The 23,230-nt window shown below is 39.0% G+C and overlaps 1 protein-coding gene across 4 annotated transcripts in view; it reads right to left on the reverse strand.

Moving 5' to 3' along the window:
- Positions 1–23,230, reverse strand: part of TP63 (tumor protein p63) — a 227,836-nt gene that overhangs the window by 65,646 nt on the left and 138,960 nt on the right. For all 4 annotated transcript variants that reach the window (XM_032406166.1, XM_032406165.1, XM_032406167.1 and 1 more), the window contains exon 4: positions 14,048–14,302. In XM_032406166.1, the coding sequence (XP_032262057.1) occupies positions 14,048–14,302 (255 nt within the window). The remainder of the gene's footprint in view (positions 1–14,047; positions 14,303–23,230) is intronic.

A 23,230-nucleotide genomic window follows, 5' to 3' on the forward strand; every position in this document is an offset into this window, starting at 1 on the left:
TTACAGAAACAAAACAAAAGCCCAGAAAGTGTATGTCTTCTTAGACTCAGGACCAACTCAGATTATACCCTCAGGATGCCCAAGGTAGAGATTCATTTGTCTCTGCTCCTAATTGTGATAAAAGTTTTTTAAAGTACTGTTCTAATATATCACCTCCACCACAAAATGGTGGCAGCAGAAGCTAGAGGTTCCCCTAGAGAGGATTCCCTATTACAGTGCCCAAGGAATCCATGAATGTGGTGGGTTTAGGCTAAATTCTAATCCTAAATTTATGACCCACACAATTAAAAAATCACCATTGGCCGGGCACAGTGTTAGGTACTTTACATTCATTATGTTTAATCCTATTAATAAAGTGCTACCTAAAGATGTATTATTCCCATCTTAGGGATGAAGAAGCTGCCCTAGGGACAGTGTCTTGCCCAAGGCCACATAGATAGAGAGAGGAGGAATTCAACTCCAGGTCTATCTACCCACAAAGACTGAATTCTTTCCACTCACCACCCTGCCTCCTTAGGCACTTTTGTTTGTCCTCACTTTAGTAAAAGAGCCACAGTCCCTGTTTTCAGGAAGAGGCAAAGATGTGCTGGATATCTACCAGGATGGTCACAGTATTTGTAATCATCAGTCCTGCAAGATAACTAAAAATGATACACTGTGAGCATCTCCCATATTTTACAGGATTGTTATGTGTCATATTACATCTCATTGTAAGTTAGCAGTTGAGAGAACATTTTCATCTTAAATTGGGTATTGATGGAAAAGAGATGATCCCCTATTCTGCTTAAATGTTTCCAAGTATTCCGTTTTCTGCTTCTGAAGTCTAAATTCCGATGTCAAACACATTCAGAGAGCAATAAATTAGGAGCTAATCTGTGCCCCACAACCATATGCCCAAGTGACAACTTCAAAACAAATTGTCAAACCATTTCTAAAAAGAAAATCTGTTAGTTTGGGAATGCTTGTAAGCAAGTTTTAGAAGGATGTAACCTCTCACATTGCTCGTATAAGAGTGTGGGCTGTACCCAGGCAAAATATATCCATTCGAATCCCCTTCCACTTCTAATTTATTTATTTATTTTTTTGATGCATTCTCCATGTGGTGAGCACAACTGACCCTCTACTGAGATCAGTGACAAAAGATATCCAAGCAACTCTGGTCATTTCTTTGTATATACTCACTAGGACCCTCAAAGGCAGACACAATGAAGGTTGGACTCAAATCTGTGAAGTTAGGTTGTGTTTTGAGACAATGGGAAAGAAAGCTTAGATTTAAAAGTAATTATAATAAAAGAATATTTCTAACAGGTAGAAAGAACATATAAAATTAAAAAAAAAATGCATCTACATTAAAATACTGCTTCAGTTACATTGTGGCACTAAGTAAAGAGTTGATACCTACCAAAGTCAAACCATCAGTAGTACACACAGAGAAAGGGGACTTAGAATTGTATTGCTTGTCTTTATCTCACTAAAATACCGGCAGATGATTATAGAGACCTTCTTTGCTGGAAATTTCAAAGCACTGAAAAGGAAAGTATATAGAATGACATGCTTACTGTATTCACTGACTAAGACCACCTAGTATTGGGTATAAAATGCAGATTTCTCAAAAAGGAACAAGGCTAGCCAGGGAAAAGAAAATAAGAAGTCCCCTTTCTTCTCCTTTCCTGAAATAGCTCAGTCAACACCCCTAAGAAGAAAACTGAAGGAAATAAGAGGTATGCTCTCACTCTTGGAAGCAAAAACACCCAGGAGATTATAGAATACATTAATCAAGGAAGCCAAGATTTTAAACTGAATTTAACATTCAGTTTCAATTGGATTGGCTCTTCTCCTCATTTTAGAAGTCCATATTATGAAAATATACTATTAAAGCATCTCGGAAAACATCCAGCTAACAACTTAAAGAGTTCACCCTATGCTTTTACAGAAGAATCAGCTTGCTGTTTTCCCTTCCCCCTCTGTTCTTTTACCTTTTGATTCGCCTTTCCCCTCCCTGCTCCTATTCCCCAAGTATCCAAGGTGATAATCACACTTGGATAGAGGCTGAAAGGAGATTCTAGAAAAACTTAACAAAAGGACTCTTCTCATCACGATTCTTCTACCTATGTCTATAATGTTTGTGTGAAGAAAAGCATTATAGCTGAAAACCACGGGGCAGTAGGTAAGAAATCACTTCTGAAATAGGAATACATTACAGGAACTTTTACAAATAGCTATATATTTAATGCTTCTAGGGGGTCCTAGTGAATAGCCTGGAATAAATTTTCCTTTCCTTCAGCTTCTGCTGCTAAGTGAGACATCTTTTCTCTAGACCTTGTGTTCGCCCTCAACTTGCCATTCTAGCTTTTAAACCAAAAAAGTACACAGATAAGTTCCTGTTTGTTAAATTATGTGAGTACCTTCAGACATAAAATAGAAGTATCTGCAAAATATGCTTTTGTGACACCTAAACATAAAAGTATAAGCTGTAGTCTTTGAAGATAAACATCAAATACGATCCATTACCAGTGAACACCATGAAAGAATAATGTAAGTCTAAAGAATGAGTTACCTATGGTAACGCTTAGAGGTGGATGATATATTTTTCAAAGACTGATTAAAATAGTTATTTGTCAGGTGCCTTTCTAAACTCAAAGGGAATAATGTTAAACTATTTTAAATGAGTGTGTATTGATTTATATAATTTCAACACATTCTAGGCATGAGAATAAGCAAAGGAGAAAGAGGTTACTTAGCTATGTGGGTTAGTTCAAGAAGAAATTCTTAATTATCATAATAGGGTACATTTTCTACACATCTATCCTAACTGTTGAGTATAAAAAAAGTTACTCCAAATTTCTATTATGAAAATACTTTCTAATGTACCTACCGATCAATATGCTTTATCTAATTATCAAACACCATTTCCCACAGGCCTTATGTACAAATTCTATGGTTTTGTACAGAAAGGTCAAAAGAGTGAGTGTAGGTGATAAATTTGAACAGATAATATTTCAAGGGAAGCACCAAATCCTGAGTCGAATACACAACTTGTGTCCTCAAAGACCTCCACGATCAATCACTAAGGCAAAGGAACAGAGCTTGCTCCATTAGCACTCACAGCCTTCCTCCTAAACACTTGGTTTTGGGGACATTTTACCTTCTTAAGACTGCTCTGCTTTGAAGACTGTGGTGATGGTCAGGGATAGTAAACACACGCAACAAAAACTAGAATTTTAGATTCAATAGGATCTAGTTTTTTCTCTTTTTTTTCCCCTTACAAGCAAAATCTTGAATAATACCTTTAAAAATTTATTCAAATTCTTAAAATAAAGCCTAGTCTACACTACAGAATTCTTTTTTGAATAGAATTCTTAGCAACAGGAAGATGTTTTGTAAGTATCTATTCTAATTTTTCTAAAGAAAATTTTGAGAAACATAGGCATCTCAGATCATTACACATCAAGTGCATCAAAATTCTGGCATATCAAAATATTAATTAAAATGTTTGTTATAATAGCATATCAGTTTTAGATAAGTCAAGTTCATAAAAATAACTTCAAATTTTATGTTATAAGTAAACTTAATACACATGTTAAGGCATTCAAGATATTTAAGCAAGTTTTACAGGATTATGAGAATTATTTTGCTATTTTATTTTTTTTAAGATTTATTTATTTTTTTAAGATTATTTATTTATTTATTATTTATTTGACACAGAGAGACAGCGAGAGAGGGAACACAAGCAGGCGGAGTGGGAGAGGGAGAAGCAGGCTTCCCGCTGAGCAGGGAGCCCAATGTGGGGCTCGATCCCAGGACCCTGGGATCATGACCTGAGCCAAAGGCAGACGCTTAAAGACTGAGCCACCCAGGTACCCCTATTTTGCTATTTTAAACTATTACAGTGGCTCATAGTGGTCAGAATTTTGCTTTTATGACATACAGTTAATCATATCTATAACTTACTTGGTGACAAGTCCTTGGTCAGAAATATAATCCATAATAACAATGTTGTTCTTATGGGAAAATGAGATTTGCTTTTCCAAGAATACAAAATAGTTAACAAAAAAAAAGTAGAAGCAATTTATATTGTTAAACACCAGGGCTCTATATTCATACATATGAAAATATGAAATATGAAAATCTTAAATTAACACACAGGGTAGAAGGAAAAAGTAAGTAAGCAGGGGAGAGAGAAGGAAGAAATATCTTTCAAGCCCAAATTATAATTGTTATAAATTAATTCCTTTGTTACTCAACTAGAGTAACATATTTATATTTATATAAATATGCATGTTTATTTTTGTATTTTTAAGAAAAAGAGTATTTTTTTTCTTTTACTGACCCCATAAAAATGATCACAATTTAAAACTTTATCATTTGACCTGCTGAAATGTTACCAATAAAACACTAAGAAAGAAAGTAACTGATTAACAGTTGTGGATCCAATTAAACATGTTTTAAGAAGAAATTATTTTATATTAGAAAAAATACATATACACACACACACACACACACATGATATATATAGTATATTTTCATTCCACTTTTATTTCTAGGGATTTATATATTTATACTGTTTTATTCATCTCTGCTTATAAATGGAAAACCCCAAGAAACTGACTAAATTGTAAGCATGAATTGATGCAGCATTCAGCACGTAAATCTAAAAACAAAAATCCAGGGTAAGATAATAACATATTATGTTTTTAGAACTTGATCTCTCAGGCTCCCAAAGAGCTTCATAAACTTTAATTAGGCCTCACAACAATCCTGCCAAGTAAGTACTGTAAGACCCATTGAGCAGATGGGCAGACACAGAAGAACTTGCCCGAGATCACAAAGCTTGTTAGTACCCAAAAGTTGCCCTCTGAGTCCTGTGTTCTACTTCATGGACCACGCTCTTCATGAGCCTGTCAGATGAGTTCTCAGATTCAAATGAGGACCCTTAAGCTAATTAATCATTGTCCATCCTATCTAATATAACTTGGAAACCATTCAAGTAAAAAGAAAGGTATTTTGGGGGCACCTGGGTGGCTCAGTCGGTTAAGTGTCTGACTCCTGATTTCGGCTCAGGTCATGATCTTGTGAGATCAAGCCCCCCACTGGGCTCCCTCGCTGGGCATAGAGCCTGCTTAAGGTTCTCCCTCTCCCCCTGCCCCCTCCCAAGTATTTTGAAATGGAATATTCACCTTCATTATATTTTTCACAAGGCTTAGCAGATGATACTGGTTAAATGGTATAAAAAGTAAAAATAAAAACTGAATGAGTAACCCCATGAAGGAACACCTGTATGACTGGTGAACTTGAAAATTCCCTATTCGGCATAACACAATCAGAAATTACATTCCAAGTCTTCAGACGTTAGTAACACAATAACAAAGTGGCAAATTATACTGTTTTCTTTTCCACTGAGACATCATGAGTCTTCATTACTAGATTCAAACTAAAATGAGAATGCTCATCTATTTGTAAAGTGAGAATCCCTCCCAAATTTACCTCACAATGAATTAGATCTGGGATCTCTGGCTACTATCAAATTTTCTTTTAAATTTCACCTGAGGGCAGCCTGATGATGGGGCCGTAATCATTATTAAAAACCACAGGAGAGACTGCTGCTAAGATCATTACCTTTAGACCTCCATGTGTCTAATTACAGGACCCCTTGTTCTAAAAGCCATTCCATGTCTACAGAACATCTGCAGGGCTTCAAAGAGTCTAAGATTTTTCCTTACAATAAACTCTCCTTTAATCTCAGAGAATTAGAAGTGGTTGGGCAGAAAGCTATGTTATCTCAAGTCCTCTTCCAGTCATGGTGACCTGAGTAGACATGGTAATTGCTAGTGATATAAAACTATGAGGATTTATTTTACACGCAGTTGCTTTACTCTTGATGACAGGTGATTGCTAAAGCCCCTTCATGAAAAAAATACATCTGTCCTTCTCCATCAGAAGGGACGGGAACCACTGCAAGACTTGGTCATACTATGGAAATGGCTAATTATTGGGAATGTGAGCGGGAGCAGGTGCAGGACTCAGGTATGGGAATACCCTCGGAGCAACATTCCCTCAATAAATGGCACACATCATTCTGGGCTGATTTTCAGGGATCTTTGTCAAGCTTAATGTTATACTGTATTTCTTTTGAGTCATTAAAGAATTCTTATGACACTATTCTCTGTTTATACCTCAATTTTCAGGTCATTTTTATTCCAGCACACTTTCTATGTGCCAATTAAAAATAAGCTATCAGTTAATGAGCTGAGAAAATTTATTCAAAGCCCCTTAAATCTCACTGCTCTTTTCTGATTACAGTTTTGGCCAATTTTAGAGAGGTAAGTCATAGAGTCCCATAAATTCTCTAATGATAAAAACAAAAATAAACAAATAAGATCCTTTCCTTAGACAAAGGATACAAAATGCACACTATTATATTTTGTATACAATAAAATTTTTACTTGGAATGAGAAGGTGAAAGTCATTTACTGCAAGAAAAAAACTGAGAAAAATCTGCAATGACAAGTGTGTTGCTCGGTTTATTGTAGAAAGGGATTAATCTATACAAGTTTTTAAAGGGATAGAGAATTATTTCTGAATGAAATATAGTTACTGGTAATCTTTCCCTTAGATACTTGCTTTAGTTTCCAGTTATATTATTTAAACTTCACATAATCTTCAAGGTACTGAGTGGCTGGTAATACCTACAAAGCCAAAACAAAAAATTGACCACCACTAATGATAACACAGTGAAGGAAAAAAAGGAGGAGGAAGGGAAGAAAGGGAGGGAAGGATGGAGGAAGAGGTCAGGAGAAAGAACAATCTTGTCACTGTTCAATACATGACAAGGACAACATTCAGCATGCCTATTGTTTTGTTTGGTCTGTAGGATTTTGTAACTGTTTTTAACAAAATTATTATTGTCATTTAAAGATCTGGAGACATTACATGCAAATCCAGGTTTCTAGCTGTTTCTGAAAAATTATTCTTTTAACACCAGGTCTACTTTCCCCCAAGACAACAGGCTGAGGTTGCAAAGTACACACCCCTGTAGGCAGGGCACATGATCTCATCTTGCTGCTATCCCCGTTCTCATCACTTGATTCCCACTGATATTTGGGTTTGCCACCTCTCAGGTAGCCCATTTCTAGTCAAAATGGTTTGTTAAACCAAAAGGGCCTGATGATCCGATTCCCATTCTTGATGAAAACGCCCATGGTGATGGATTTATATCATGATCTTCCCAATATTAATCCACCATTCCAGGAAAGCAAAGCTCCAGTGAAAAAAAACAAGGTACTGAGTGGCTGGTAATACCTACAAAGCCAAAACAAAAAATTGACCACCACTAATGATAACATAGTGAAGGAGAAAAAGGAGGAGGAAGGGAAGAAAGGGAGGAAAGGACAGAGGAAGAGGAGGATCAGGAGAAAGAACAAGGAGAAAAAAAGAAAACTTTGTAGTGGAAAAAAGAAATGCCAGCTTTATTTAAATATGCTATTTATTTGTTTTAATAAGTGGTAGTTCTCATCATATTAGATACAATAAATCAGTGTCAGAATGTTTATTTTTTTTAATATTTATGTCTTTATTTTGAGAGAGAGAGAGCACAAGCAGGGGGAGCGGCAGGCAGAGGGAGAAGCAGGCTCCCCGCTGAGCAGGGAGCCCGATGCGGGACTTGATCCCAGAACCCTGGGATCATGACCTGAGCCGAAGGCAGATGCTTAACCGACTGAGCCACCCAGGTGTCCCCCAAATTTTTATTTTTAAATAAAAACTCTATCGTGCATTCAAACAAATCACTCAGAATAGTGTGGGAGGGGCATAAACATTAGGTGAAACTGGCTTATCACAAATACATTGACCTAGAGTCAATCTAAAAAAATTAGGGTAAACATGATGATGAAGTTATTCTGCTCTGCCCTGGGGACAATAGCCCTGCATCATGTCTTGCAATGGAAATTCATTTTTAATTCCAATCAAGGGTTAACTAAGTAACATGAACCATCGCCAAGAATCTTCAAGCACTTTATTTAGGAGATTCTTCCTCAATGCTTGGTGAACTAAGAAATAGCTTGGCTAACAAGTGAATGTGCTCAGTGTTATTGTTTTCTTCCTCATGAGAGGGGCACAAAAAGGCATTCCTATATGTATCTCAAGAGATTTACAGGACAGCTATGTCAGGAAGTGAAAATAACCTTGTTATGTGTAACAAATGTATCACTGGCAGGAGCCAAGTCTGCGGACTTCTCTCCTGTCTCTCAGCAATAAAATCTAACAGCTACTCAAATGTGAGATCAGCTCAAGCCCCAATTAAAGCTCAAATGTTGAGGACAAAAGTGTTTCCTTTGTGAAAAGAAGTTGATAAATCATATTCACCATGAAAAAGTTTGTCTGTACATCATGTCCTTTGATGGGCTATTCTTAAGAGTCCCGAGATTCCAGAGGGCCACGCAATGGGCTGGCTTGCATTAGATTTCTGCAGAGCTGGCAGCCTTATTCTGGAAGTCTTACATTTCAGGTAACCTGATGACAGGGAGGGTGGGCCACAGGCATGCATCTCAGCTCGCCTCTGAAGCCAAGGCAAGAGAGCTTGCAGGGCTGATATGTTGGGATCAATGAAACTCTCCGGGGAACTGGCTGTTCTCCTTTCAAATGCCACCTCCCTAATCTCTCCACTTGCTCAAGTCAGATTCTTCAAAGCCCTGAACAGGACATGAGGCTGGCATGATTAGGAAAGGCAAAGGAAGAATGCTCTCTATAAATTATGGGTAGAGGCAAAAAGCATCACATTTACGGGTGGTTAACAATGAAGGTCAGAATTGAGGCATATTGCTTGGAACTGTAATTGCTTCCTTTAGCCAGGAAGAGAAAACAAAGTTTCTTCATATTTATTAAGGGCCTACTGTATGCTAGACAGTGTGCTGGGCACTAGGTCAGGAGGCCTGCCCTCCAAGACCTTGAAATGTATGAAGGGAGAAAGGACAATTGCAAAAAAATATGATTGTATGGCCAATGGCCAACGACCAGGACTTTTTCTCAGACAAAGCACAACAAAAAAAAAACACTAACCTGAAGTTCTTTTTGCAGTGTTTGCACACAGATAATACTGTATGCCATGGGTTATTAAAAAAAACAAAACAACAACAACAACAAAAAACAGCTCTCAAACTGACAAAGGTGTGTGAGGCTGATAATCAAGACAGACTGACCTATATTCCCAAAGAGGCCTGATCACTAGAGTCCAGGGAAAGGGAACACTCTGCTCCCAGAAGGGGTGTCCTCACCACACCTCTTTGTTCTCAAGTAGGTGCCATACAAAGCTTATCTTTTCCCTAGCAACAACTCCCAAAGCATTCCAGGTCAATCCATACGAATCTTTTCAATGGCCATAGAGTAATGCGCTCCATGGATATGTCACAACCCATTGAAACAGTTCCTGCTGGTGAGCATGCAGGTTCCCTCCAGGACTCTGCCACCAGCAGTCAATATACCGACTCTTCCATGAGTGAAATCCACTGCTAGCCTTTATTTAACATGGTGACTGAAAAAAAAGACATCCCCATAAATGAAGTAGCAGATTAAAAAATGAAAAATACATGCTGAAGTCAACAGTTTCTTAAAATCTGGAGAGGGCCCTTCCTTGTGCTGGCGAGGAGACCCTGTGTCTGCTTGGGCAGACACCCTGTAGGAGTCTGCATACGGGACAGCCTGTTACCATTCTCTATCATCTTATTCATATATTTGGATAGTGGATAGTATCACAGTCTCTTGGGGCTGGAGTAGGCATGTGAATTGCCCAAAAGCACTAAGAAAAAAAAAAGTAGAAACATTTTGCTCTGCATTCTTTCAAATTATTACTGGTTATACAACTGAAATCTCACAAAACTGTAATAAGCTCATGAAACAAAGGGATTGGAATTCAGAGTCAGCAAACATTTATATGCCTATGACAAGCCAGGTGTCCATAAGAGCACTACCTGGGTCATGTAAGCCTCCTAATAAGGAGTCAGTATTAACATCCCCATTTGGGCAGGCCCCATATGCCGCGAGCAAATTTCAGAATTGAAATCCACACCTAACTTTCTTGCCACTTCTTTTTTTTTTTTTTAAGATTTCATTTATTTATTTGAGAGAGAGAGCCCGAGCAGGAGGAGCGGCAGAGGGAGAAGGAGAAGCAGACTCCCCACTGAGCAGGGAGCCCAATGAGGGACTCCATCCCAGGACCCCGGGATCATGCCCTGAGCCGAAGGCAGAAGCCCAACTGACTGAGCCACCCAGGTGGCCCTCTTGCCATTTCTAACATACAATTCTGTCAACTGTCTGATGACTCATGACTCCTTACTACAATACTAGACCGGCACTTCATGATGTTAAATGGGAGGCCTCTCTGAGCAGTAGCAATTAGACTGTAGAAATAAGAAAAGAGTCTGAAGCTTAAGTCCTAAATTCAGTGTGGGTTTGGGTTTGAATGTATGTGTGTAGGTCTGTGAGGAATATGGAAAAATGTTAACACACTTCATTTTATTTCATTGGAAGACGTTTAAAATAAATACCATGTTTTTACGGAACTGGAAACACAATCACATTTGTTATTTAAAAAAATAGAGAAAGCAAATATGCATCTATGCTTTAAATATATTAATTATATTTTGGCAGTAATTCTGAGTAAAACCAGAATTAAAAGAGAAAACACGGGAGGATGATGACAAGTGATAAAATGGTACTAAAAAGGTTTTTTATTAAAAAATTACCAGAAGACGATGCAGTTAAGTGTGGCTCCTCCTAATGACAGCGGCTTCTGCTGCTTCCAGTTTGTGGGCAGTTGTAAATGATAGTATTTTATTTTGAAAAGTTGCTTTAGAACGCACAGATGCCAAAGAAATAGGTGTTGTGTAATATGACATTTAAAAAGTCCTCCATCAGCTGGGCTTCAGCTCCGTACCACATGGGGCCTGTCCGTCCCGGCACGTCTCCTTCTCTCCATCGGGAGAAAAGGCCGTCTACACAGGATGGCAGAGAGACTTGCACTGGGAGTGAGGGGACCCGGGGGTCCTCGCCTTCCTCGACCGGTGATCAGCCTTATCACCTTCATTTCTCTAAGCTTCCTCATTCATAAAAGTGGGGCTAACAGCCTTAGTTGTGAGGCTCAACCTAAATGAACACGTGAGACAATACTTTTAAAAATGCGAGGTCTATGTTTAAGTGGGAGGATGTATAATTTGTCTCAGAGAGTTAGATGGTGCAGCTTAGGTGTTTTTAGGTGATCTCAACAGCTACTCCAATAAGGGTTCAAGTGCCCTAAATTTAGGAGAAAGGCACCTGGGCCTAAAATAAAACTGATGGTGAACACGAAAGGACTTAATACAACTCTAAACACCATGTGATACACTGGCAGGAGAGAGTGGACATCTAATTCAATCATTTGTCCTATAAAATCTATAGGGTAGACTGTAGACAGCTGAAGAGAAACCCAAGAAAGGCAAAACAGCTTAACAAAGGCCCCTCATTAATGGCAGGCAAAATACCTAATGAGAACCTAAGTCTTTCTAAAAATGCCCTATTTTAAGATTTTATTTATTTATTTGTCAGAGAGAGAGAGAGAGAGAGAGCATGAGCTTGCGCACAAGCAGGGGGAGCAGCAGAGGGAGAAGCAGGCTCCCCGCTGAGCAAGGAGCCTGATGTGAAGATGCGGGGCTGGAAACCCGGACCCTGGGTTCATGACCTGAGCCAAAGGCAGATGCTTAACCGACTGAGCCACCCACATGTCCCAAGAACTCCTATGCTGATTATTAATACTACCTCACCATAAGAAAAGAAAGTAGGTTTCACCAGACTCATCCTTATCCTCACCAGAGGTACTGAATGAAATTGAGAAAGACAAAGTGACTTGGCTAAAAAGTCACAGAGATGATCATGTCTAGAATTGAGGTTTTCTGGCTCCCAAACAGTGGCTCTTCCCATAACAGCAGTGCCTACCCCTTCATTCAGAATACTGATCTCACTGTTGTCCCATGTAAGGAAAGTAAGTATACTCCAGAAGACATTTTCTTTCCTTTTTAACCTACCACTTAGGTATAGCTCCCCAGCCTTTTTGCTGTGACACAATTTACTTCTCTGAGAAAGGGGCTTTGATGGTTCAGAATCATGTTCAATCTGGAAAAAAACCTTAAGAACCTTAAGATTTCTGTATGAGGAGGTGATGAGGGAGGCGAGGGGAGACCGACTTAACGTTCCATGTGTAGCAAGCTCCATCACTATGGTTCTTAAACCATGTTAGAAGGGAAGTGCTCCATCATTTAGTGGCCTCAGTATGCCCATCAGCCCTTCAGATGTGCTTATTCCTAACACAGTGGAGCTTGGCCTGGGTATGCAAACAAGAAACTGTTAACCGGGAAGATCAGGGATTGTGAACACCCAGTCGGTGACCCCTATTCTAAAGCACATCATGCTTCATTTATAAAATGACTATTTTAGCAGATCTTCAGCAAAGTATTACTTAGATTGATCATCCAGTATTTACTTAAGGCCTATGGACTCTAAGTTTACTCACCTTTAGTGTCCATCTCCAGGATTATTAATGCAAAAGACACTCAAGACTGTGACACAAGTGATAAACAACACATGGGAGAAAGATCAAATTTTAGGCTCCTACTTAGACCTTATGTTTGAAATATGAACCATGACAGAACCGCTTCTCAAACCGTGAAAGATAAGCACAAATATAAAATTTTAGACCACTTTTGAACATCCTGATGTGGAACAGTAGAAAAAGAAAGATAGAACACTATCCAGTGGGGGAGGGCAGAATCAGAAATAGGTCCAGCTACACAAAAGCCTCTGTCCCTTCAGGGATGTCACTTAATCTCCACATTCTTAGCTTTGCTCATTAGGAAAATGGGAATTATAAAACTTGTCCTACCTAGTTCACAAAGAAGTGAAGACAAAATGAGGGAACACATGTGAAACTACATTTGGATGTAGTGTTGTAAATGTAGATTGTTTTATAAACGATGTACAGCTGAATTAAAGCTATAGTGAACTAGATGCTATGACATAAAAAGTAAAATACTTTCTAAAGAAACCTATTTGCCAAAGGGGGGTGGGAAAGACCCATTAAAACAATTCTAAAGCTACTTCTCAGTAAGATGATAATATTTGGAAGCACTTCTATAATCCATGCAAATATAAAGTTGTTTGAAAAACACGTGTGCCACTTTGGTATTGGGCATTCTTTGATCAAGTAGTTAAAACCAGTCTTGTAAGTCTCCTCCCTGATATGTGAACTTTATTTATAATACATTACAAAACAAACTTTGAAATAGAATAAACATTCTTATATACTTTTTTAATTTTTGAAAATATTTCCATGTTTTCTTGGAAAAGTTATAGTGCAAAGTTCTTTTTTCACAACATTTTTAATCAGAATCTCTTTGGACTAATTGAGGACTCTGATATACAGTTTTAGAGGCTTCTTTGAGGAAAAAAAATTCTAAATGTGCTAAATATATAAGTATCAATAAGTTATGATTTGTGCTATAGAACCTACATGTATAAATGAATTTAGCCATTCCATAATAAATGAGATTTTAATTTATTACTCCATGTTTGCAATTTTTTTTAACCACATATTAATATGACATTTACTTCTTCAAAATAATGAGATCGTAACTATCCTACATTCTTGGAAATGCAAGCATGTATCCTATGCCTATGATAATTTTTGTTGGCATAATGCTTTATAGTTTTCCAAAAACCTTTACAGGAAGGACCCCCTCCCCAACAACAGCAAGAAGCAGGTGAGAATGGATCTCCTGAAATTGCCAGAACATAGGACTTTGTTTCCAGGATCGGGGCTTTTCCCACTCAATGGCACTTCTTCTCTCTCTGGTTCAGGGTTATATATTCAAAAACAAAATGTCCTTGGAGGGCAGTGAGAAACCGTCCACCATTTGAAATGGATCTGTAAGCTCTGACAGAGGAGAAGCCCCCGGGATGGGCAGTGAAGACCCCCCTCAGATGCAGGGGTCAGGTTGAAGGGCGCACAGGGGCCCGGGGCTCTTACCGTCCAGGTGGCCGACTTGGCGGTGCTGGACTGCTGGAAGGACACGTCGAAGCTGTGCGGGCCCGGGTAGTCGGTGTTGGAGGGGATGGCGGGGGACGGAGAGAGGGCGTCGAAGGTGGAGCTGGGCTGCGCATAGGGCGATGGCGCCGTGACGCTGTTCTGCGCGTGGTCTGTGTTGTAGGGGCTGGTGGACGAGGAGCCGTTCTGAATCTGCTGGTCCATGCTGTTCAGGAGCCCCAGGTTCGTGTACTGTGGCTGCAGGACACCCAGAAACCCCAGGGTTAGCTTTGTCAGCGGCAGATCATTGCTTTGAAAAGGCATCATTTGGTGCATGCATTCTACAGAAATTGACCTTGAATCTATGAAACCTCACAATACTCGGTAGAAGGACTAATTTGTGATACACAGAAACACCAAGGGAAGTCTGAGGCCTGCACGTGTTTTGTAATGACCTGCACAGATCACACAGCTTCATGTGCAGCCTTTGGAGACTGTGGTCTCCTGAAGAGCACCTGAAAATAGAATATATACAATGATATTGTAGTATTGTCTGGTGACAGACGCCAGCTGCCTATGTGGTGAGCATAGCATAGGGTATGGACTTGGAATTACTACACTGTACACCTGAAACTAATGTAACATTGTGCATCAACTATATTTAAATAAAAAATAAAAGTAGAATGTGTACTTATTAACAAACTGGGCGAAAATGTCCAGTGCTCAGTAGCTGTATGGAAGGTCTTTAAAATAAATGAATACCACCTGCTATTTTTTTCCCCCCTCCTGCCACAGTATTCAGAATGAGAAAGACCACTGGATAGATATGTTCTAAAGGGGATTTAAGCCTCAAGTTGTTGTATATGGAGCAAAATCAGAGGTCCTCCAAATTTTCTTGTAGTCTTATTATCTAAATTCTGTCCCAGGGTATGAAGAATGCCCCACCTGCGCCCCGCCCCCGAGGACTCAGTTCATCAAGACTGGAGAAGCATGGGTAGCAAGGTTAGGGAGAGCCACCTAGGTATTTTTAAAGATAACATGCTAGTATATCATCCAAACACAGCCTAATTTTTCATCTGTTCTTTCCTTTTCTTTGTAGCAGTTTCTTCTTTGCCAGAGTAGAACATGTATAAGAGGAACACCATCTAGTTAGGATTTACATTCTGTATTTGATATAATTCAGAAGTATGTTAGCTCATGTACTCCTCTGCCTGATGCTCTTAGGTGTTCTGTGCAAATGGGCACAGAGTAGGCACTTGATATGATGTGTATGGAAAGAATGAATTGACTTGTCACTTAATCTGCAAAAAAAAAAAAAAAAATGTATTACTATCAGAGAGCGGGGGGTGATTTGCTCAAGCATCAGCTAATAAGCAAAGAGTGGGAATTTTGAAACCAAATCTTCTCACTCTGAGTCCAGGGCCCTGCCCAGCACCATCACACCTGTCAGCCTGATGAGATAATTCAAGTCCTCCCTAAACTGGAGTCAAACTGGACACATTTCCAGAAGGGGCAACCACTGTTCAGTACAGTTTTTCCTGTGTGAAAACTTCTGACACATATTGATCTCATTGTTTCTTCAAGTTAGCGAAGGGAAAAATAAAGCAAAAGCAAGAAGAGAAAAGCAGTCTCGTTGGTACCTGTTTTATAAAGGAAATGAGGAGTCTGGCTCTTCAGTTGAAGGATAACTCTGAGAGTCCCCAACCAAGTAAAACTATGGAGAGGAACAGACTCACAAAGAAATAGAAGCTGGATGAAAATCGTAATTAAAGTAAATTATTTAACTAAACTTTAGGTATTTCACACAGGGAGGAGAAAGTACGAACTCCACCATTCCATTCAGTCCAGAGAGCATCTGTCTAAATGTTAAAGGCCGCATGTCCATTCCAGTACATTTATATATTCGCATTCCACGGCCGGATGCCACGTCCCCATTTGCTCTTCAAATAACTATTAATCTCTTTACACTTCTCCCCATGCTGACAAGAGCAGCTGTTTGTCTTGCCTTCTTTCCCCTCTGACTTCTGCAGCTCCTATTCCTCTCCTGTCCTCCAGCTTCAGCTTCCCCTCTTGACAGGTGAGGCAAACCTTCAGGTGAGACAACTGGGGGGTGGGGGCAGAGAATAAAACCTGAGGCCCCACCAGGCGTCCACACCCCGCCCCCGGCTGAATTCAAGTCCTCAGGTATGCAAGCCTGCAGCAGCGGCCTAGGAATGGGATTGAAAAGATATTATTTGTGTTCAAGTTAAGGGTCAGCATGCAAAGCACTCCTGAGCGTCCTGTAGGAATCAGATAATGCTCCCAGAGGCACGTGCTTCCCTACAGCGGTACAATTAGGGAAGCAGCCGGCCCTGACAAAAAGGACAAAGAAACCGGCTGAGCACTTTCTCATAGGCAGTAAAATGCGTGGAGCCACCCCTTTCCTCCTCCTTCCAGCTACGCAGAATGGAACTGGGGCTAATTGTGGGCTTGGATGAGAACAAAGAAACATAGCCCTTTGAATTTTTTTTTTTTTTTTCAATATATGTAAAGAAAAGTTTTGGGACCAGCTCTAAAAAGCCAGTGAACAAACACTCAGTGCTTCTCAAAGGACTTAAGAGAAATGGAGAATGCCTAAATGAGTAAACCTCAGAGGCACAAAGGAGACCCCTGGAATAGCAGGAAGATTGAACATACTGGGTGGTACTAAAGAAGCAGAAACTGTATTCCCAGTCACTAATAGCCTGTAGGTGCTGATGGCTAAGCTTTTAAAGGCCAGCATTTTTACTTCTATACAGTTCAGGGGAAATATTTTACTTAATAACAATAGAGTGTGCTTCCAAATCTAATGCCTCAACTTATGCATCATAAAGCTGCAATTCCCAGATGTAGACAAAGAGCTGCTTACTATCCAAGATAAGAATGGGAAAATGCATTTCAGTTCAAACTTTTTTTAAATATTACTTTATGGAACCGTAAGTCAAGTAGTGTACTCAGGTGTCTTTAAAAAAAATTTAAAAGCCTAAAACCAACACTACTAGCTTTTAATTTGCCTAGAACACAAACAACAACAAACCCACCAAAGTTAAGGATTGCATGATTGGAAATCTACGTGGATACTTTGCAGAGCTTTGTTAAAAATCAGTGTCATAAACCTGCCATAGGAACCAGCATTTTGAAATTAATTTAAAAAGCATTCAGTTAACAGCAACAACAGTTTCTCATTTGCTTCTTTGACTTGACAAGAGAATGGACATGTTGACGGAGTAGGATTGGAGGCTGAGGGCAGATCAGTGTAGCCAAGAAGAACATGTGCTATGTAGGCAGGACCAGCAAAATCATTTTTGTGACCCATTGCAAAATGAAAATGCAGGGCCTCTTGGTCATAGATTATTGTTTCAAAATGGTGATAGCAGAGCATTAAACAAAACACAGGATGCTTGCTACCACACATTTTTGTATATATGAATGAAGCCAGCTCTGTACCAGGTTAATGAGAATAATATTCATCCCTCATTTTCCACCAAAGTGAACATGGTCGGGTAAGGGCAGAAATGTCTGTGCTCCTTCCTTATTATAATTCCATAAACACAGAGGGAAGAAACTTGTGTTATGCTGGAATGCTAATGTAATGCCTATTTACAATGACCAGTAGAAGAGCCTCAGAAGTTGGAACCTGACACTTTCACGCCAGTCAAAAAAACTGCCCTCAGGAGAACTCTATGGGGTCTCCTATGTCCCATGCATTTCTTATGTAACAAAAACTATTAGGATATTTGAAATGAAACAAAAAAAGTAGATTGTCCCTTTCTAACCACAAGGTATCTTGGTCTTGAAATAAACTTAACATACTCTATAGATATTCAATGAATGAATGAATGAAAAATGTTATATATCTACACTATCATGTCTGAAAGAGGAGACAGCCATCTTTCTACAAAACCTGAATGGCAAAATGAATACAATTTGCCTGATAAAGTAAAACAATTGATTTCTTCTGAATTCGAACAGATGCTTCATTTCCTATAAAATAACTTTGAAATAGAAAACTCATCACTTGGACCCTAGGTTTTTTACCAACATCTATAACTGGAATATATTCAGGTTCATCACAGACTAGCCGATCTGACCACCGAAAGGATGAAACACACCCTGGTCCCTGAGACTTATACTCCAGGTAATCACAGAACCCTTGGGGGTGTTCTGAAACTTGGAACTGTCATGAGAAATGTAGGGATACCCAGGGACTGAATCTCAAACTGTTTGCTTTCACCATTAGGAAAGAGTAAGTGTAGGTAAGAACTATTCCCAAATATAGAAAAGAGTATTTTCCTGTTTTTCTCCTCTCTTATGCCTTTTGCATAAGTCATTTGACCAGTGCAATTTAAGGACTTAGACACAATTTGTGTTTCTGCAAATCTTCCTCCTCCAATGTATCTGTATAAGAGAAATTGTGTAAGTCCTACTTACCAGATATTGTTATCTGTAATAGCCAATTTATGGCAACATGGCAACAATAGCCAACAGTCTATGGCAAGAAGTTAATAAAAAAATGAGAGGGGGCGCCTGGGTGGCTCAGTCATTAAGCGTCTGCCTTCAGCTCAGGTCATGTTCCCAGGGTCCTGGGATCGAGCCCCGCATCAGGCTCCCTGCTCCGCAGGAAGCCTGCTTCTCCCTCTCCCACTCCCCCTGCTTGTGTTCCCTCTCTCGCTGTGGCTCTCTCTGTCAAATAAATAAATAAAACCTTTTAAAAAATAAAAATAAATAAAAATAAATAAAAAAATGAGAGCCAAATCAGGGATAGGAGAGGTTCCTGTTGGGATATAGACTCAAAACTTATTTACTTCCATTTAAACGTCCCCTTGTCACAGGAAACAATCACTTGCCCAAATTTTATTTGGAAGAAATTATATTTATAATCTATGATTCACTATGAAACAAGGCTGGGGAATTAAATATTCTTTGGCACTTACATTCCTGAATGGATCCTCATATTGCAAAAGCACTCTGAACTTAGACTGGTGATGTGGGGTCTAAGCCCCAGCCCTGCCACTGAGGTGCTGAAAAACCCTGTGTAAGGTCCATGCACCGCCTGGACCTTCGCTTCCTATAAGGAGATTGATTCTAATGATCAAACATAAAAAGCGCGTCCATTCTAACATTCTGGTGGATGACCACACTCATCCACGAAGTTATTTTAAAGTGCCATGAGGTTACTTTCAAACAATGAGATAACTTTTGTAGCCAAACCTAGAAATCGAAAATGTTTCAGGCAGCATACACACGCTTTCCTCAGCTGAGAGAGCCTTTCACCTCAGGCTTCGTGGAGGAGCTTTCGAGAACATTCTAAAGCCCCTCCTGGGAAAAGAAAACAGTTTTCCTCATGACCCTGGCTTGACAAAGCATTCATTCGAATATGCTCTAGCAGACAGTACTACATTTTCATCCCCAAATATCGTCAGGATAGTGACTTTTCAACAAGCACTGCCTTAGGGAGAAATACTTGTCATGTTTTAGTTTTCCATCACCTGCCTCACCTGAAGGAATGATGGTTTGTTTTATGCTAGAATTGAACACAACTGAGTTAAAGTGCTCCATTCTCAGGCCAAGAAGATATTTGTGTTATAATGTCAAGTTTAAGTACCATCTTTCAACCTTAAGAATTTAGTTAGCATCATATTTTCCTCCAGACCAGATTTTGTTCCTTGTAAAATATTTCCCTTCTTTTATCTTCCAAATGGTCCCCCAAAGTGAACATTTGGTGGTAAAATACACAGCTACCTTACCATAAATAACATGTAAGAATAAAGCACCTAAGCACACAGGATTTCTGACAGCAGGCAGAGAGTTTACTAGAAGGTTTTATGTTCTGACACAAAGTGCTGAGATTCCTTTGAGGTCTGAGATTCCGTAACTCAGGAAAGAGCTCCTGAAAAGCCCCAACCAATGCCAGACAACCGCAGGTGAGACAAGTAAATACAAAGTGGGCTGATCAGGTGGACAGCAATGTCCACAAATACTAGATAATAGCATTTGAAAATCGAGGAAGTGAAAAGTGTTGAAAACTCAACCCAAATAGATCCACTTTACACTGTGTAGAGCTCAATTAAGAAAAAATAAACTTTACGTTATGATTACAGTCAGTACTCCCTTTTAGTAATGAACAAAATCATAATCATGAGTGCCTACATTCTGCAAGAAACTTTTGTCACCATCACATACCAAGGAAGCACTGGGCTGAGCAGAAAGTAGAAAGGTCTAATTTTAACATTCAATAATTCTAGTTACAGATATGAAGGGAAAATATACAGAATTTCAATTTCTTCAAAGTTGGAACAAAAATACGTTCGAGGATATTTTCAATCTGTAACAACAGCTATTTTGATAGCTTTATTTAGCAGAAGTAGTAATATGAAAAGAAGACAATACATAGTAATGAAAATTTTCAGTGAAGATTAGGCCACCCATATGGAGAGCACACCACGGTGACTTTAGAGGCTCATCAATAGTGTCTCATTGGTTTTTGAAGTGAGTTTAAAATACTTAAAAATAATATATATCTATCAGACCATATAATATATATGATATATCTGTCTTATATTATATATATGATATAATATATCTGTCTACGCCTTGTCAGAAATTATGGCTTAAATCAATGGGGCGATTGAATGCTATTAACATTGAATCATAGGAGACAGCTTTGTTTACTATGACATGAAACTGAAGACATAGCAATTTCAATAGTGACCATCAAGATTTAAAAAAAAAAAATCAGGAACATATGTAGCATCCATATTCAATCCTCTCTACAAAAAGAATATTAGCTATTACTACTACTACTACTACCACTTTTACTGCTACTACGAATAATCTTTCTGAGTCCTTAACTGTGCGTTTTCTAGTCTTCAAGTTCTATTTATTCATTTAATCCTCATGAGCTAGGTGGCATTATTATCCTATGTTTTACACATATTTTATAGATGAGGAAACTGAAGCTCCACAAGATTATGTGACTTGCTCAAGGTAGTAAGTGACAGAGCCCAAGTGAGAAACCAGTCAGTCTGGCTTGAGAACCCGCGTTCTTACGTATCTTTCATTCCAACTGCATGTAAATCTGAGTCACTTAAATTTCTGCCTGGCATTCTTAGCTAAAAATGACATATATCTTAAAAAAAAAAAAAAAAAGTTTTCCATATTAAAGACAGGCTATAAAACTAGCCATTCTTAGAATAGGTGTAATTGCAAAGGGTGAGAGAGCCGGCTTCTTGGAGCTGCCCCAGAAACTCAGTGCAGATGAGATCCTGTCCCTCTCAAGCTTGAAGACCTTGAGCAGGTCCCTACTGTCTTAGAATCAAGGCCCCAAATCTTTAAAGTGGTCTATGCCGCACTATTTGAAACTCTCTCCTTTGCTCACTAAAGAACCAGCAAATAGGCACTCTTCCATTTTTCAAAGGCAAACTCCTTTGGTCTATAGCCTTCACACTGGCAGCCTGTGTTAGCTCAGTGTCATCCCCCAGGAGAAGCCCTCTGCCCAGGTGGGTGCTCTCCTTTGTTTCACACGGTGATACCGCCCGAAGTTTCACTTGGCATCACATAATTATAACCGACGTGAATTATCTGTACAAACATATTTTTTTAACATAGGTCTTTTCTGCATGACCGTAGACCTATGAGAGATTCTATCTTGCTTATTACTGAGTGTCATATCTGGAACAGAGTCTGAGGCACAGTAGCTGCTCCAGAAAATATTTATTGAAAGAATAAGTGCAAATCATTCCAAAATAAAGATCACTTTCAGAAGATAATCTTTTTTTATACTAACACAACTAAGTGTTGATTCTTAAGCTGAAGGAAGTCTACCTTCCAGTCCAATTCATGTGTTTACATACTACTGCCAAATGAATGTTAGGGTGCATCTCCAAATAATCTCTCTGACCTTTACTCTGTGTTTTGCTTTGTTTTGGTAGGTGAGAACTATGCTTTTAGCTTCAGCTTTTATGGGAACTAGTAGCAGAATAGCCAGTCCTGTCACTCACAAGGCAATGAGTAATACTTGGTAGCTCACACCTAGCTGGGAAGTTTATTAATGAGCTTCTACTTCCTTAAAACAAACACATACACGTTTTTGTGCCAAGGCAGTATTTTTTACCTAATGGCCTAGAGTTTGTTTCTCATGCATCAGGGTCAGCAGTAAGAGTCCAAATCTTTGGGGTCATATAATTATTCACTTCCTAGAGATGGTGCTTGTGGCCAAATGCAGATTTTTTTTTTTTTCTTTGGAAAGAAACCACCCAGAAACAAGCTTAGAGTGAGACGTTAGTTTCTGGCGGATAGACCACAAAATTTGTTCCCCCTCTCTAATTTCCATGATTTTCTACCCAGTTAGCTAGAAGTCAGTTTAGAATAATGCCATAATTAAGGGTGTACAATGCATGTTTTGAGGAACTGAGATTGTACTATCAGACTTACAAACCATTTCTTGCAAATGGTCTAAATTCATGACTTCATTTCGCAGACCTTATAATACACACACAGAGGTTGAAACACCAGCCTTGATTTGCAAATAGAAAAGTAAAGCATGAAATAAGAAGTATACTACTCCGTTTTACTATTCTATACATATTCAAATGAGAAACACTGTTTCATGCATTCTTTTTTTTTTTTTTAAAGATTTTATTTATTCATTTGAGAGAGAATGAGATAGAGAGAGAGCATGAGAGGGGGGAGGGTCAGAAGGAGAAGCAGACTCCCTGCCGAGCAGGGAGCCCGATGCGGGACTCGATCCCGGGACTCCAGGATCATGACCTGAGCTGAAGGCAGTCGCTTAACCAACTGAGCCACCCAGGCGCCCTGTTTCATGCATTCTAATTTGCTTTTGCTTGTCAAGTTCTTTGCTGATTGCTACATTTTCCATTGTATCTGAGATTAAAGTTTTCAGTGATTTACTACGCTTTGTAATTAGACATGGTGACTTATGTAACATTGGAGTGTTCCTTTAAGCTGTCACTTTTAACTGCAAAATAAAACCAAAGTTTCCAGCTATGCAGAAGACATGCCTTACTTTGAAAAGACAGCCATCTATTCATTTCATCCTATTTACCCCCTAATGAAAGTAACAATCAATCAGTTTAATAATTATAACAGCTCCTTGGTATCTTATTTGAACACGAAAAAACAAACAAAAAACTAGGACACCATGTTTAA

This window comes from Phoca vitulina, unplaced genomic scaffold (assembly GCF_004348235.1).
Source record: "Phoca vitulina isolate PV1807 unplaced genomic scaffold, GSC_HSeal_1.0 scaffold8, whole genome shotgun sequence".
NCBI lineage: Eukaryota > Metazoa > Chordata > Mammalia > Carnivora > Phocidae > Phoca > Phoca vitulina.